The sequence below is a fragment of the Hypanus sabinus genome, chromosome 17, assembly GCF_030144855.1.
Source record: "Hypanus sabinus isolate sHypSab1 chromosome 17, sHypSab1.hap1, whole genome shotgun sequence".
Lineage (NCBI taxonomy): Eukaryota > Metazoa > Chordata > Chondrichthyes > Myliobatiformes > Dasyatidae > Hypanus > Hypanus sabinus.
In genome coordinates, this window is record NC_082722.1 from 54,879,937 (window position 1) to 54,898,512 (window position 18,576).

Below are 18,576 nucleotides of genomic sequence, written 5' to 3' on the forward strand. Positions count from 1 at the left end.
ATAAGCTTCAAATCCAGGGCCTCTGTACCTCCCTCTGTCACTGGATCCTTGACTTCCTCATCAGGAGACTGCAGTATGCAGATTGGAAGTAACATCTCCTCCTCCTCACTGACATCAACTCCAGCACACTTCAAGGATATATCCTTGGCCTGCTGCACTACTCTCTCTGTACTCATGACTATGTGGCTAGGAATATCGCAAACATAAACTATAAATTTGCTGATGACACAACTGTTGTCTGTCATATCTCAGGTGGTGATGAGGAGGCATTCAAGTGTGAGATAGATCAGCTGGTTGAGTGGTGACTGAACATCGATAAGACAAAAGAATTGATTATGGATTTCAATAAGAGAGGTTGTGGGAACACACACCAAGCCTTAAAAATGAGTCAGCAGTGAAAAGGGTGAGCAATTTCAAGTTCCTGGGTGTCAACATCTCAGATCTATCCTAGGCTCATCATATTGATGCAATTACGAAGAGGCTATCGGTTATATTTAATTAGGAGTTTGAATCGATTTGGAATGTCACCAAAGACTTCTAAGATGTACAGCAGAGAGCATTCTGACTAGTTGCATCAGTGTCTGGTATGGGGAGGTCACTGCACAGGACTGGAAAAAGCTGCAAAGGGTTATAAATTCTGCCATCTCCATTGTGGGCACTAGCCTTCCCACCATTGAAGACATCTCAAAAAGACAGTATTTATTATTAAGGACTCCCACCACCCATGATATGCCCTCTGCTCATTGCAGAGAGGAGGTACGGGAACCTGATGGCACACAGTCAATGTTTTAGGAACAGCTTTTTCCGTTCCACCATTCAAATTCTGAACTTGTAAACACATCACTATTTTAGTTCTTTTTCCACACTACTTTTTAAATTTAATTTTTATATACATTTCTTATTTTAATTTATAATAGATTTTATTCTGCTGCTGCAAAACAACAAATTTCATGGCATATGTCATTCATAATAAATCTAATTCAGATGCAGCCCCTCTGGTGAAGATACTACCGGCATGCACTTACGTTGGGAAATCCAGGATATATACCCAACAACAATGGAGGGCTGTCAATGTATTTCAAAATCAGGATGGTGTATAACATGGGAGGGAACCTGCCGGTGGTGGTGTTCTTATTACCTTGTTCTTCTAGATGGTAGAGGCTGCAATTTTGGGAAGTGCTATTTGTGGAGTCAAGACAAATTAAGTGTACACGCTAGAGTCACTAGGTGCTGTTGGTCAAGAGTATGAATAACTAGGAAGGTGAATGGGGTGTCAATCAAGCAGCCTATAGTAAAACTTGGCTTTGGATTGTTTGGAAATCTTAATAGTTTGGAATCCGGCTCATCAGGCTTCATTTCCTGCAATCTCTTTAAACCCGCTGGGTTTCATTTCCTACACCAACTGAAACTAACTAGGATCCTGTTTCCCATCTTCTATTAAACTCATTGTGTTTGTTTCCAAAACTACCTTTAATTTTACTGTATGCAATGGAAAAAAATATTATACTACTCTTTTATAGAAAAGAATGAAAAGTGTGTTGGTGGATTAAGAGGGGAAATATTCAATAGTTCTGAATATTTGCCAGTCCAGTATCACCAAAGCCCAAGGGTTAACAGTTTTACCACATTGTCAATATTTAATTGTATGAATGTTTAGATTTACTTTCATCTGTGCAAATATTCAACTGTGCTGCTGACTTATATTTTGCATATAGAGTGTTTGGAGGTGAGTCATCCAGGCTAATGAGCCTTTCAACTTGCTAATGTTATGATATTTATACCTCTAGCCCCATTGAGTTTCTGGTCATTGGTGATTCTCAAGATGTTGATGATGGAGATTTGGCTGTGGAAATGCCATTGAATGTCAAGGGTAGGTGGTTAGACTTTCCTTTGTATGAGATCTCATGTGGTCTGTACATACTGGCTGTGTGGTGAAAAAGGTTGAAGAAGTTTGGTATGGGCCGCCAAATCCTAAGAACTTTCTATAGGGGAACAATTAAGAGCATCCTGACTGGCTGCATCACTGCCTGGTATGGGAATTGTACTTCCCTCAATTGCAGGACTCTGCAGAGAGTGGTGCAGACAGCCCAGTGCATCTGTAGATGTGAAATTTCCACTATTCAGGCTCTTTACCAAGACAAGTGTGTAAAAAGGACCTGAAGGATCATTTGGAACCCTGAGTCACCCCAACGACAAACTGTTCCAGCTGCTACCATCCGGGAAACTGTACCGCAGCATAAAAGCCAGGACCGACAGGCTCTGGGACAGCTTCTTCCACCAGTCCATCAGACTGCTTAATTCATGCTGACGCAATTGTATTTCTATGCTATAGTTGTTGCATAGTTCTATCCTGTTGTGCATAATATTTATTATTAATTTCTATAAATTGCACATTGCACACTTAGACGGAGATTTAATGTAAAGGTTTTTACTTCTCATGCATATGAAAGATGTAAGTAATGAAGTCTATTCTATTCTATTCATTGTAATTTTACGGGCAAAAATTACGTGGGATATTACCCTATTTTCAAATGTTGTCAAGGCTTAGCTGCACACAGATATGGATTGCTTCATTTATTGAGTTGCAAATGATACTGATCATTGTACAACCGCCTTATGACTCCTGACCTCGTATTGGAAGAAAAGTCATTGGGAACCAACTGAAGATAGTTAGGCCTAGTATATTTACCAGGGAACTCCTGCAGTGATGTTGAGAGCTGGGATGATTAAATTCTAAAGTCAAAATCTCTTTTTCCCTTTTTACAAAAGCTACTGGAGTATTGTTGATACATTGACTTCAGTTTTAACAGTCCTGTCTGATGCCACACACAATTAAACACCTTGATGTCAAAGGCAGACTTTTCACCTCTGAAATTCACCTCATTTCACCAAGGCCGTTAAGAAATCTGGAGTACTTGTGACAAAACCCAAACTGGGCATTGATGAGAAGGAACTGTTTAGTAATTGTTGGTTGATAGCACTGTTGCCAATACCTTTCAACATCTTGCCCTGATGGCCAAAGTTAAACTAGTTGTGTAGAAATGAGATTAAGATTGTCCATTTCTTGGTAATAGGGCACATTGAAGCATTTTCCAGGACATATAAAATTGTAGAATGGAGGGGGTCATGGTGAGGGAAGATGGAAAGAGTTGGTAATAAAAGGAAGAGGATTGTGTACAAAGATAGTCATCTTCTATGATCTCTGCCATGCTACTTGGCTTAGAGGCTTTGGAAGCTACTACAATAACTGCCCTCTCTCCATTCCTGTGGGGAGAGGAGAAGCATTGAGCTGAAGAAGCTGAGTTTATCTCCCTCTAATTTGTAGCTGACAGAGTTTGTCTTCCAGTACTTTTACTATTGCAAAACAGAAGGAAGTGTGCTATCAATGTGCTTGTCATGACTGAATAGTCTGTGGAATGAAATGTACAGTACATGTATGAGTTAGAGTGTAGTGTGTTATCAGATAGGGTCTATGTAGATGCATATTTTAAGTAAATAAGTGATGGATGTAGTGGGAGGATTTGCTAAAATGCGCTCTGACCTTGATCTTAAGTGTAACTTATTACATTTCTTGTGCCACACAATTCATGTTTATCTGTTCAAAGCAATTCTAGCCCCCGAGAGAATTGGATCTCTTTGGATCTCTCAACTTCATCAGCCATAGCCTCCAGAACCACAACAGACTATCAGGATGTGATCACTTATGATCAGCTGTGCTTCTAGGAAACTACCAAAAGCAGTGGAATGGTTTTCACGTTGTTTGCAAACATAGTGCACTTCCCCTATTTGGAGTGAAATCGGTGCCTGTCATTTAAACTGCCGAGGGCTGCTCTCAAAGTTGAATCCATTGGACATGCACTATAGTAATACAATTTAAGAGATGCTTGGATAGGCACATGGATGATAGAAAAGATGGAGGGCGATGTAGAGGGGAAGGGTTAGAATGATCTTATAGCAGGTTAAAAACTCAGCACAACATCATGGGCTGAAGAGCCTGCACTGTACTGTAACATTTTATGTTGCAAAATGTACTAACTACTGAATGGATGACAGTCATGTTAGTGAGTTTTTTATGCATCTTGCATTAGGCCAAGGAATGAAGGTTCCCTGAACAATGCAAGTCATTATATGTATACCTAATTAATAAAATTAATTTCCTTACAAAAATGCACCTGTCTTTTTTAGATAAAAACTTTTAGGCCATATTTACTCTAGGTACATGAGAAACATAATTTTTAGTTTATGTAATTAGGTAGTATTCTCAGAAAAATCTGAAAATATCTGTAACATCTATGGTTACATAGAATCAACAATAGAAGGATTGTTACATCTAAGCATCTCTAAATTCTAATTGTATAATTATTTAAACCTCATTTCAGTTCTGGTAATGATATTTAATTTCAACATCAGGTTTTCCATTCTGTGCAAAGTTCTTCAAAAAATTTACTGTATTAAATTAGGTTTCTGTAATTGAGCATAAACTACAGCATGCTTACTTTTCTAAGAAGCAAATTAAATTCAGTACAAAATATCATAAAGAGCATAAATGGAAGAAAAATAGCTAAACACTCAGATTCTGATTGGGATTTAAAAATACTGAAACTCTTGCATCCAATTCTTTTTCTTCTTTTGAATTCTCCAACCCTAAATTTGATTAAATCACAAATGGGATTTACCCACCACTGCTTTCAATTTATATATAAATGTGGTGCAATTTAGTAGATCCTACTGCAAATAGCCTTTAAAGGTATGTTTTAAAATGGAAAATGTAACCTTGTGTCCTTGACTCCAGAAACCCTTTTTAAAACGTATAAATTCAGAAAGAAAGAGATTCCTTTGTATTTTGTGGCAAGAAATGATCCTTTCAGCAACTGTTTTTGCTTAGCTCCAAAAAAATTCAGTACAGTACTGCCATGCAGGTATATTCAGCTATCTGTAATAGAAAGTAACAGCTGAAATAAATTACTTAGGATGAAATTTGGCAGCATGATAGATAATTGGTAAAAAAGGAATTGCATTGAACCACTGATCATTCCGACTTCAGTAGCAGTAAATAAATAAAGTGTATGATTAACTCAGCATTGTGACCCTATTGTGGTTTGTTCGACATGCAGGTGGTATAAAACAAAAGGTACAAAAGCATTCTGACACAACATGTTTTTACACCATAACTAAATGTATCTAAACCAAAACAGAAAAGTCTAATACTTTTATTTTTTTCATATTGCTTATGTAGTGTTAATAAAAGTGTGCAAATATTGTCCAAGATAAATCAGCCAATTTATCTTCAAATCTATTACCTTTCCAAATAATAGTCTCCATACTTCCATACATCCACATATATCCATAGTCTCCATACATCCACAGATTCTGTGGATGACAGGAAATTAACTGAATTGAATTGAATTGACTTTATTTCTTGCATCCTTCACATACGCGAGGAGTAAAAATCTTTGCATTAGAACTCCGTCTAAATATGCAATGTGCAATCATAATGATTTAATGTAACATAGAAATATACTCAAATCAACGTGAGTTAATCAGTCTGATGGCCTGGCAGAAGAAGCTGTCCCGGAGCCTGTTGGCTCTGGCTTTTATACTGTGGTACCATTTCCTGAATGGTAGCAGCTGGAATAGATTGTGGCTGAGGTGACCAGGTCCTCAATGATCCTTCAGGAAGTTCCCAACTACAGGTGCGCTAGGCTGTCCGCATCACTCTCTGTAGAATCCTGTGATTAAAGGACATGCAGTTCCCATACCAGGCAGAAATGCAGCCAGTCAGGATGATCTCAATTGTGCCTCTGTAGAAAATTCTTAGGATTTGGGGGCCCATATCAAACTTCCTCAACCATTTGAGTTGAAAGAGGCACTGTTGTGCCTTTTACATCACACAGCTGGTGTGTACAGTACCCGTGAGGTCCTCGGTGATGTGGATGCTGGGGAACTTAAAGTTGTTTACCCTCTCAACCCCAGATGTATTAATGTCAATAATGGTTAGCCCATCTCCATTCCTCCTGTAATCTGCAACGAGCTCCTTTGTTCTTGCAACATTGAAGGAGAGGTTGTTTTCTTGATACTACTGTGTCAGAGAGATGACTTCTTCTCTGTAGGCCACCTCATTATTGTTTGAAATTAGGCCTATAAATGTAGTGTCGTCAGCAAATTTAATTAGCAAATTATAGCAGTGGGTGACAACACAGTCATGGGTATACAGGGCGTAAAGGAGGGGACTTAGTACACAGCCCTGAGGGGCTCTTGTGTTGAAAGTCAGAGGGGTGGAGTTGAAGGAGCCCAATTTCTGGATGAGAAGCATCTAGTCCAACCCATAGCTGTGACACATCACTTGTCAGTACACCAAAGGAGACTGCAGGTGTGAAAAATAAACCCATGAATCTCAGAAGGGCACTGATATTTATACAGCAAATGAAAGCAATACATCTGTGGAGACATATAGCATACCAGAAAGGATAATCAAACCACCTTGGAGACCGATTGAGAGTTGATGAGTGAATAAGGATCTGTATTTTCTCATTAACACTGAAGGTAATGTAAAATATTATTGTTGGAAAACACTATTACAGGTTTATGAGGACATAGTATTGTGTTTGTTTTTTTCTTTAAAGGGGGAAGATGTGTTATTATGTGTATACGTAATAAAGAACTTTAGTTCCCAGTGTGCAATGCGGGCAGTTCACCCAGAACTGGAAGTAAGGTTGGTGAGCTGATGGCGCGGTGCTCATATCAAGCAGAAGCCATTTTACTGTAAATAAATATGTGTTAATTTTACTATTGCTAAGTTTGCCTTCTATCAAGAACATGCATAACAAATTTTCAAAATTTGCAATTTTTTTCTGCTTTTTTCAAGAGCTTTAATGATGCTGCTTTGAAATTTTAATGATGATCAATTTACCTCACTATCTTGACCCCTCATTCCATGCTTACATATTGTGCTTAACTCACTCCTGTATAAGCTCTTCCATACATTTCCCAGTCACTGTCTTTTTGTCGTCCTTTTCACCTTATGGATTGCTGCTTGCTACACTCCCAGGAGAGGCAATCTCTGATCTTGCATTATCCAACTTCTTTTAATTCCTTCTCCTTGCTTGCTAATAAAATAAAACTACTACTTAATAGAGTTGCTTACAACTGAACTTTTGAACTCTTTGTTTATTTCCTTATTCCATTAGACTTCATGTTTTGACACATTTGTTCAGTGTTTACTCATCTCAATCACTGCCCTGTTTCCAATAAGATAGTTTTGGTTGCCCTCTGGTACACTACTCTTTGAAGTCAAAATGAGGATATCTGGCCAATAGCTGATTCAGCTTGCGATTAGCAGACTGTGTGCTCTAGAGCAAGTGTGATATGCTGAAAGCAGGCTCATTTTCTCTGCAGCTAATTGACTTTCAAACTTAACTATTATTCCTTTCATTCTCATTTCCAACTGCAAAGCTTGCAGACTTTTGTCAACTAGATCTGAAGCAACCATAAACATTCAATTTAAATTGATGCATATAAATTATTTATACTATGAAGATGAAGTAGAATAGGGATCATTAACTAAAAATTACAACCAGGCAGTACAGGAAATTAAAGGGTGTAGAAGTTTGCAACTTTCTTTTGTGAAATACAAATAATAATAGGTCTTGCTGAAGGCTTTCAACCTGAAACGTCAACTGTACTTTTTTCCACAGATGCTGCCCGACCTGCTGAGTTCCTGCAGCATTGTGTGTGCGTTGCTCGGTCAATTGTTAACTTTAATTTTTAAATCTGTTCGTTGTTATTAACCAAGCCAATGAAGGGATTTAGGGTTAACATATAATTATGGAGTTGGTTAATGATCAGACGTGACCCTGATGAAAGATAGAAGGGTCTCAAAGGGGCTAAATGGCTTACCCTTGTTCCTGATAATCTGCTGCATAACTCTCATCATCAAACCCAAACATGCATTCAAGCTTTTGTCTGCTCTCTTACTGATTTCCAGATCTTTCCTGAGTTTCTTAATTTTCTTCCTTTTCCCTCTTTGGGATGCTTTCCATCAACGTGCTGCTGTCAACTGTTCACATTCCATTTTTCTAAAAAGCCCTCATATTGTAAAATAACTCTGCCCTTTGTGGACTGCCAACTGGACTTTGCACAGCAAACATACTGACCATCCCTTTAAAAAAAATTGCTCATTTCCTGCTTTTGCAAAAGACCATTATATGATGTGGTTGAACTCAATGATTGAACATAAGTTTTGGTCTCTTTTACATCACTGAGACCATCCTTAACTGAGCTTTATGTTAATGATTCATTGAATTCTCTGAATACTGAAATAGGTTACTGAAACTTTTCAGGAATTCAATGATGAGTATAACTTTGGGAGATCTGGATATAATCATATTGTTGTTTGTAAAAGTTTGCTTTGCAGGTTGAGTGAAGCTTGTAACAATTATACTTCAAAAGTATATCAAATAAGTGTATAGTGTGTTCTGAGGTTATTCTATCTGTTCCAGACTATCTTGTACAGTACACTAATTTCACCTCCAGATTTAACTCTTTCATGCTCTTTTGGCTGATTTCAGTAGTCTGAACTTCTTAAATTTCGGCTCATTCAAAACTTGAATGCATGTAACGATAGCTTTAACTGTTTATCTGTTACTTCTGGTCTTGCTCACTAAGATCAGCATTCCCCACCCGTTCAATTTTGACTTCTCCTTAAGTTTTAATTCTTTTATGATCTTTTCCCTTCATCTTTGTATCTTTCATATAAGTACCGATTCTAAGTCCAAAAATATAATCAAGTTGTTGATAACTTAGTTTTCCTTGAAACTCAAAACCAATTGGAAAGGCAGCTTTAAAAAAGCACATATTTATACAATTTCTTTAATGGTCTCAAAACGTACCAATGTGCTTCACAGCCAATGAAGTGCTTTTGAAAAGTAATCACTGCAGGCAAAGCAACAGCCCATCTATAACAACAGTGTGATAAATATCGGACCATGGGCCAAATATCCTGACCTACTTGCCTGTACACTTCTCTGTGGTTACATTCTTGGGCAAACCACTTTAAAAATGTGCAAATTAGCAGCACAGACATCAAGGGCTAAAAGTTGCTTTCCTGTGCAATGTTCTATCAACTTTCATGTCATTTGTAAACTTAGTAATGCAAATCATTAATGTATATAAGAAACAGCAAGGTTCCCAGAGCCAATCACTGCAGTAAACCATTAGTTGCAGGCTTCCTTTACTACCTTAATAAAAATACCTTTATTATCTGTCTAGTTCTGACAAAAGGGTCTTTGAACTGAAGCATTAAATTCACTTCTTTTTCCACAAATGCTACTTGACCTGCTGAATATCTCCCACATTTCTTTTTTCTATTTTAGATGTCTAACACGTACAGATTTTTGATTCTCATCTAGCCAGCTGTTGCTGCATTTCAGTGCAAACTGTGTTACTTACAAAGATCACTCTTCCTCCATCTTTTTGGGGAGTATTCTGGAGTTATGTGAATATAGCAGATATTAATTCAAACAAGAACCAGTCTTCAGTTCTTAAAGTGGATTGTAAATTGCAAGATGTAAGTTGAAGTTAAAGCATACCTTTGCAAATAAATGGGCTGGCCCACAGACTAAGAGATACGCAAAATGGTGACCATGAGAAATTTACATATGCCCCAGCCAAACATTAAGACAATGGGGTTGAGTTAGTTGACTTGCATCGAACCAGGCACCATGAGCTAAGTTATTTGCACCAATGTGACTTGAGATCAGGCTGGCAGACCAGACTGCTGTCATTCATTATAATACCAAACATGATCAAAGGTAGAGGCAATTAATAGCTTTTGTGTACTTAGGATATTTGTGTACTCAAGCAACATTAATTTTGGGTGTCTGGCTCTCTGTCTTCAGAAGCTTTTAGATATTGTATGAATTAACTTGTGACAAAAGTGTTGAATATTCAGGGATGTATCCCACAGTTAGATATGTAATTCAAAGTAAGCACTGTCAACCCAAAATATTGAAGTGAACTTTGCCACTGTATCTATGAAAATTGTACTGAATCACCTGCTGTTACCTTTAATCTTAAGGGTATAAAAATGTGATGTACTTTTGGGTCTGTGAGCCTCATACTGAGAGGGTCTGCAGAAGAACGCCTGTTTGTTGTGATGAATAAGGAGTTACATATCATCAGCTTCAGTGTCTCCCCAGTGATTTCAATCACAGTCACAACACCCGCAACCATAGTGCCATTAATTGTGTTTGGGACTAATGGACTAGGCATAACATTTTCCTCAGAGTGATCACTTCTGCAGATCCAGAGAGAGGTGGTTAAACAAAGAATTTTTTTCTAATTCATCCTCTTTTTCTAAGTGTAAAATCAAACTCAAGTAATGTTGTGTGGCTTGCACAGTTTTGAGAGTTTTTAGAACTACATATATAGACTTCTTATGTGTTTTACCATAACCTGTGTGGAAGAGTCGGACAAGGGTGTGATAGTCTATTTTTCATTCTAAAAGAAGGAAAGACTCTTCTTTTGACATCTTGGCAGAAAGAGAATGTAAATTACCTCCCAAGTAAAAATGCACTTCTGCCATAAGCAGCTTTCCAGCTGACCACTCCACAGAAGTCAGTGGCTTTCCTTTCAGGTCATCCAATTTAATGGAAAATATTGAAAAGATTGGGCTAAGTGCTGATAATTATGGACCATGATGTCTGTTTACAGTTGAAACAGATGACTATTGTATTAAAATAAATATTTAATAAATATTTGTCCTAGATTGAGTTGTTTAGGAAAATGAAAGAATGATACCACTTTTGAAGTTTCATGATAAAGTGAAGAGTTAAAATTTTATCAGCAAATTATAATGTAATCACAAATGCCAACATTTAAATCAGAATTAAAAATAACTTAAGACCATAAGACAAAAAGATATAGGAGCAGAAGTAGGCCATTCGGCCCATTGAGTGTGCTCCGCCATTCAATCATGGGCTGATCCAATTCTTCCAGTCATTTCCACTCCCTTATCTTTCCCCATATCCTTTGATGTTTGGCATCAAGAACCTATCTATCTCTGTCTTAAATACACCCAGTGTTTTGGCCTCCTCAGCCACTTGTGGCAACAAATTCCATAAAGTTACCATCCTCTGACTAAAGTAATTTCGCCGCACCTATGTTCAAAATGGACATCCTTCAATACTGTCTCCACCTACCATGGGAAATAATTTTGCCATATCAAATCTGTTCAGGCCTTTTAACATTTGGAATGTTTCCATGAGACCCCCCCTCATTCTCCTGAACTCCAGAGAATATAGCCCAAGAGCTGCCAGACATTCGTCATACGGTAACTCTTTCATTCCTGGAATCAATCTCGTGAATCTTTTCTGAACCCTCTCCAATGTCAGCACATCCTTTCTAAAATAAGGAGCCCAAAACTGCACACAATGCTCCAAATGTGGTCTCACAAGTGCCTTATAGAGCCTCAACATCAGATCCCTGCTCTTATATTCTACGCCTCTAGAAATGAATGCCAACGTTGCACTCACCTTCTTCACCATCGACTCAACCTGGAGGTTAATCCTTAGGTTGCCCTGCACAAGGACTCCCAAGTCCCTTTGCATCTCTGCATTTTGAATTCTCTCTCCATCTAAATAATAATCTGCCCATTTATTTTGTTCGCCAAAGTGCATTACCATACACTTTTCAACATTGTACAGTACTTCATTTGCCACTTCTTTGCCGATTCCCCTAAACTATCTAAGTGTCTCTGCAGGCTCTCTGTTCCCTCAACACTACGTGCTTCACCAGCTATCTTTGTATCATCAGCAAATTTAGTCACAAATCCATTAATCCCATAGTCCAAATCATTGACATACTGTACATTGTAAAACGCAGCGGTCCCAACACCAACCCCGTGGAACTCCACTGGTAGCCAGCAGCCAGCCAGAATAGGATCCCTTTATTCCAACTCTCTGTTTTCTGCCAATCAGCCAAGGCTCCACCATTCTAGTAACTTCCCTGTAATTTCATGGGCTCTTACCTTGCAAAGCAGCCTCATGTGTGGCACCTTGTCAAAGGCCTTCTGAAAATCCAAGTACACCACATCCACTGCATCTCCCTTGTCTACCCTGCTTGTAATTTCCTCAAAAAATTGTAGTAAGTTAGTCAGGCAGAGTTTTCCTTTCAGGAAACGATGCTGGCTTTGGCCTATCTTGTCATATGTCTCCAGGGACTATGTAATCTCATCCCTAACAGTTGATTCTAACAACATTCCAATCACTGATGTCAGGCTAACAGGTCTATCGTTTCCTTTCTGTTGCCTCCCACCCTTCTTAAATAGTGGAGTAACACGTGCAATATTCCAGTCATCCAGTACAACGCCAGAATCTATCGACTCTTGAAAGATCATTGTTAATGGCTCCGCAATCTTTCCAGCTACTTCCTTTGAAACCTGAGGGTGCATTCTATCAGGTCCAGGAGATTTATCCACCCTGAGACCATTAAGCTTCCTGAGTACCTTCTCAGTCATAATTTTCACTGCACACACTTCACTTCCTTGAGACTCTTGAATGTCCGGTATACTTCAGGTGTCTTCCACTGTGAAGACTGATGCAAACTATGCATTCAGTTCCTCTGCCATCTCTGCGTCTCTCATTACAATATTTCCAGTGTCAATTTCTATTGGTCCTATATATATCCTCAACTCACTTTTACCCTTTATATATTTAAAACTATTATGTCTGATGAATTCATGGTCAGCAATCATTTTACTAATAAGAATATTTCCTTGAGAAGTATTTCAAAATCCTGTTAGAAATATCTCAAGCGATTAGGTAAAGGATAGTGTCAAACTGCTAAGCCACAAGAGTCAATTCCAGTTATGATTTTAATATTAGTAATCTGTGGTGTTTCACTTTCTAATCACAACTTTCTTATCATAGAGATATGCTCACTTATAAATAATGCTAAATTGTACCTGAAGACAAATCTCATGTGATCCATTGGATAAAGAAAGTAAAAGACAGATAAACTACTAATCTTAAAGCAAAGTTGACAAAGGGGCATGATTTAGCTATCTTGGGAAAAAATAAAAATTGTAAATGACCTTTACATTACTGTGGATTTTAGTTAATTGGATGATTCATTAACCCAGGCAGCTATTTATTTCAACTACTCTTAAAGAGTAAAAACAAATTGAGAATGTATCCATGATTGCCTTTGTTTATTTGCAATACTATGCCACTTAATTGGAACAGAGACTGTTGCCAAGCAGTTTCTAACTAATGTCAGTTGCGTACCCATCATGTGCCCGGTAGAAATTACACCATGTTTAGAGGCAAGCAATTTTTAAATAGTATCACTTGCGTGTGTTTTTTGTCACTAATAGTTGGTGAGCAATAAACAGTAAGACAATCCAGAACTGCTTTACTCACTGCAGTTTCAAGCATTCAGGCTTTGAGATGCCAGAAATGGCCTTGAGAGAAATTAAACAATTTCACTACTTCAGAAAGTTAGGACCCGCAATGAATTTGAAAATATCAGCAATCAACTTGAATGTTACAATGAAAATGAACATTTGGAGGATGTAATTGTTAAGAACATTATTTGAAGACAGTCCATTATCTGGTCTAGAATACGTACACAACGCTGGAAGAACTCAGCAGGTCAGGCAGCATCCATGAGAAAAGAGTAGCCAACGTTTTGGGCTGAGATCCTTCATCAGGAATCCTGATTGTTGATATTTTCAAATTCATTGTGGGTCCTAACTTTCTGAAGTAGTGAAATTGTTTAATTTCTCTCAAGGCCATTTCTGGAATCCTGATGAAGGATCTCGGCCCAAAACGTTGGCTACTCTTTTCTCATGGATGCTGCCTGACCTGCTGAGTTCTTCCAGTGTTGTGTACGTATTCTTTGATCCACAGCATCTGCAGTTGTATTGTCGTTTTTTGCATTATCTGCACTATGTCTGCACGGATATTGTTCATTTACAATTGATCAAAAGAACATGGTAGTGTACACTGGATTTATTTATTGTAACTATTAGGAACTAATACACAGTTTTATAGCACTGCAGTAGTTTTAGTAGTATTCTAATATGTTCTGTACTTTATTTGTATATATAATTTGTTATTTAGTTAAACAGTAGTTTGTCTTTTCTTTATACCTTTTTAACTTTTTCCATGAAAATTCAGTTAACTGGGGCAGCCACTTAATTGGGCCAAAATATACTGGTCTTGATGAGTCCCAATTAACTGGAACCTACTTTATATTGAGGTGATTATATTTAGTTAGGTTTGCCAAATAACAGGCTTATAAATCTAATAATACCAGAAATATATTTGTAGCCTGCTGACAACAGAAGTGTTACCTGTTTCAAGGCTTTGATCTTGCTTTCCAGGTGGTGGATATCCTGCAGCTGATTCAGCTTCTCTGTGTCTTTCACAGCCATCTCATTATGTAATTCAGTTATGGTGTCCTGTAACTCCTGAATTTTTTGATCTTTATCAACTACCTAAAAAAATCAGAAATAAGTCAAGGAAATAAAAGGGAAATTATCCATCCTCACCTTTTCACCTACTACCACCAATTTTACATGTTTCAAAAGATAATGTAATTATGTGATCAGTGTGGTTCTTGTTTGTATTACCCAATTGGCTGCTCTATGTGCTCTTTACCCAGCTCCATTTGGTCATCTAGGGAGCTCAGGTGAACAATTTCACTGTAGAATCACGTCCATACCTCATCACAACTAAATGATGTTACCACTGTTATTTTCCAGATATTAAACCATACAATAAGCCCAATGCCATTTTGATTGGCATCCCACCAAGTACTATAGACATCCAGTCCTTCCAATAACAGTTCCAACAGTTGGAGCAAAGTGCCTCTGATAGCACCATCCAATCTCTACCACTGAGATGGCCAAGCACATCAGGGGATATTAAAATACTACCACATACATATCCCTCTCCCTTTTAAAAGGAGGCATTGATTATGTGGATAGTCAGAGGCTTTTCCCCAGGGCTGAAGTGGCTAGCCCAAGAGAGCACAGTTTTAAGGTGCTTGGAAGTAGGTACAGAGGAGATGTCAGGGGTAAGTTTTTTACACAGAGTGGTGAGTGGGTGGAATGGGCTGCCGGTGGTGGTGGTGGAAATAATAGGGTATTTTAAGAGATTCCTGGATGGCCACATGGAGCTTAAAAAAATAGAGGGCTATGGGTAAAGCCTAGGTAGTTCTAAGGTGGGGAAATATTCAGCACGGCTTTGTGGGCCAAAGGGCTTGTATTGTGCTGTAGGTTTTCTATGTTTCTATGTGATTTAGGAAACATCACCATCCCGTTGTGTCAGAATCCTGGAAATTCTTCCCCCAGAGCACCGTAAGAATACCTTCATTAGGAGAAGTGCAACAGTTGAAGAAGGTGGCTACTGCTACCTTCTCAAGGATATTTAGAGATGGGCTGTCCTTGCTAAAAGTAAACAGTGTGGCACAAGGGCAGATGATCAGCAATTTTTGGGATTGCATCAGTGTTATAAACATCAGCCAGTCTTCTCAGTAAAATCTTGTTGAATCATAGACTGCAGAATTCTGCAGTGAAATGAATGTTCCTAAAATCAGAATCAGAATCAGAATTGGAACCAGAATCAGCTCTTTAGACTTGCTAACGTTGAATGCAAGGTTGTTGCTGAGACATCACTCAACTAACTGGTATAGTTAGTTCTCTCTTCTGTACACCCTCTTCTGTCACCATCTGAAATTCTGCCAACAATGAAACTGGAAGTATAATATCCCTCACTTCCAAGTAGGAACTTTTAAACTTATTGTGCAGAAACAAACACTGTGGAGCTGGATGACTACATAACATAGAAGCATAATAACAGCTGCCAAGAAAGAAATCACAGGTATGCACAAAGTGTTCCTTGTCATCAATAGCAGTCATTCATTAAGAAAATGAAATTGTTTGCAGTTTTCAAACAGAACAAAGTTGAATGAAAGGAGCTTGCAGGATGTTGAGAGTGAAGGGAACAACATTCAACACATGGAGAATTCTGAAATCAGCAAGAACCCTGGAGAACTACTCTGTTCCTTTTGTGTGTCTACGAGAAAAAACAATTACTGTACTTTCTACAGCAAAAGGGATATCAATCATCTTTCTAATGCAAACAGAGCTGGATTCTGAGTGATCTTGTTGATTTCTCTTGCGATAGCCAGAGTACCATTGCCCATAACTGCAAAAATCAATGCTGTTCTAGTTGCAGCAGTTGATTCTATATTTTCCGAGAAAATGCTCTGCAACTTTAACACTGCCTGGAGAATCTAAATCTCTTCATAAAACTACTCTAAGAACAGCAGGCATGTTGGTCTTAGATTGTCAGTCATGGCAGATAAAGATTAAACCACATAACTATTTTCCTTTCTTTATTGTCCTAGCCATAGTGGATTCCTAGAAGAGGTCTGCCCATCAAAAAGTATAATACCTAAAATGCTCTCACTGTTCAAACGTACAATGATGACTTCCAATTTAGGGTCTATTATAGATATTTTCTTGATGAGCTGCTTCTGTAAATAGATATAATGATGGCTTTCCCTTGACATACAATGTGACCTCTGTAAATGTGTGCACTTTTACTATTGTTTTTGATGATAGGACTCATGCCCATTCTTATAAAATGAGGTTGTGGAAAATCAAAAAAAGCAGTAGTTACTGCATATAAATGAATAGAAAAAGTAAATTAAAAATAACTGTACTTCCTACAATAACACAAAAAACACGTATTGCACAATGAGCAATATGATCTTATCATTTTAGAAGTTAGCTTCATGTGGTGAAAACTAATTAACCATATTTTGGTGCTAACTTATATTTGTCTCCTTATAGCTAGCTATACAATTGATTTGAATGAGGACTTCCTTCCACTCTTTAAAAAATTATGAAACTAACATAAGATTGCCCAGGAAACTACCCTTCTGAGCTTGTGTAAATGATCACAATTTAAGCAGAAATGGTGTGAATGATAACTGAAATATTTAGACTAACTAACATCACTGCACACAGTCATTTGAACCTTAATCTACATTTCTTCAAATAGGTGTTTTGGGAATATAATGGCTTAAGAGCTAAGTACCATTTCCTATGTACAATATATGAGGTGCTTTGTGGGACCTTAAAACACAATGAATCCTTTGCATTGCATATTAAACGCTGGAGGAACTCAGCAGGCCAGGCAGCATCTATGGAAAAGAGTAAACAGTTAAACAGTTAACATTTCGGGCCGACACCCTTCATCAGAACTGGAGAGAAAGGATGGGAAGTTAGGGTAAGAAGACTGGGAGGAATGGAGGAAGAAATACAAGGTATTAGGTGATACGTGAAACCAGGAATGGGGGGAGAAATGAAGTAAAGAGCTGGGAAGTCAATTGGTGAAAGGGATAAAGGACTAGAGAAGGGGTATTCTTTCACCAATCAACTTCCCAGCTCTTTACATCCCTCCCTCCCAGTTTCATTTATCATCTAGTACCTGTATTTCTTCCTCTTCTCTCCCCACCTTTTTACACTGACTTACCATCTTTTTTCTCCAGTTCTGATGAAGGGTCTTGGCTAGAAATGTTGACTGTTTACTTTTTTTCATAGATGCTGTCTGGCCTGCTGAGTTCCTCCAGCATTTCGTGTGTGTTGCTTGGATTTCCAGCATCTGCAGATTTTATCTTGTTTGTGAATCCCTTGCTGATTCACTGAAAAGGTAGATTTCCAAAAACACTTAAAGCAATTTGAATGGCTATTCTTTGTCTTTTTTCAGTTGTTTTAAATTTGAATTGTTTATTCAAAAGTAGCTACTTATATAAGCACTTAGCAGCTTCTCACTTCATATTTTAAAGTGCTTCCTTTGTCTTTTATCCAAATGTTCCATTTGTCAGATGATATAAGAGCTTGAAGCATGAAAACATTGTACATGTGCAGCAATTTTATTCTATAGAAAGACATAAAAGTTATTCAAATTGTCCACCCAAGGTTACTAGATATATAAAAGTCAAAAATGTATTTAATGAATATGAGTAAACCTTTTCCTGTCTGTAGACAACTGTTCAATAAATTCTTCTTTATTCACATACATTATAATTCAAAAAAATTATTTGCTAGAACAGAATCATAAGACAATCTCCTGTTTTAAAAGATTTGCTTTTTTTATAGTTACATAGGCCATGCATGAAATCACAACATTTCTCAATGAACTGCTCTTTCAGTCACAATACTGTTGACTTATTTACTCTTTATGAGCAAATGTTCTCCCATTTAAGATTTGATTCTTCATCAGCTTTTAAGCTAGAACTCTTGTAGTTCAAATTGGTCAAGGTAATACAATGTCAATATTCTCCACACCAGACCATTTCAGTCAACTCAAGATTTTGCAATAGCTGATGTTCACCAACAACCAACAATCAGTTCTGTTTTCCACATCTTAAATGGAGCTTTGGAAGGGATGTGTATAAAGGATAACTTTGCTCAGAATACCGCTACCACTTCCTTAGATTATGAGTTTCAAACAGTGTATTGTCCAAATTCAAACAATACTCAGCACTAATGTGTAAAGCCAA

At 37.7% G+C, this 18,576-nt stretch overlaps 1 protein-coding gene across 1 annotated transcript in view; it reads right to left on the reverse strand.

Moving 5' to 3' along the window:
• Nucleotides 1-18,576, reverse strand: part of LOC132406637 (early endosome antigen 1) — a 632,764-nt gene that overhangs the window by 384,314 nt on the left and 229,874 nt on the right. The window contains exon 9 of the mRNA XM_059992439.1: nucleotides 14,354-14,497. Within this exon, the coding sequence (XP_059848422.1) occupies nucleotides 14,354-14,497 (144 nt within the window). The remainder of the gene's footprint in view (nucleotides 1-14,353; nucleotides 14,498-18,576) is intronic.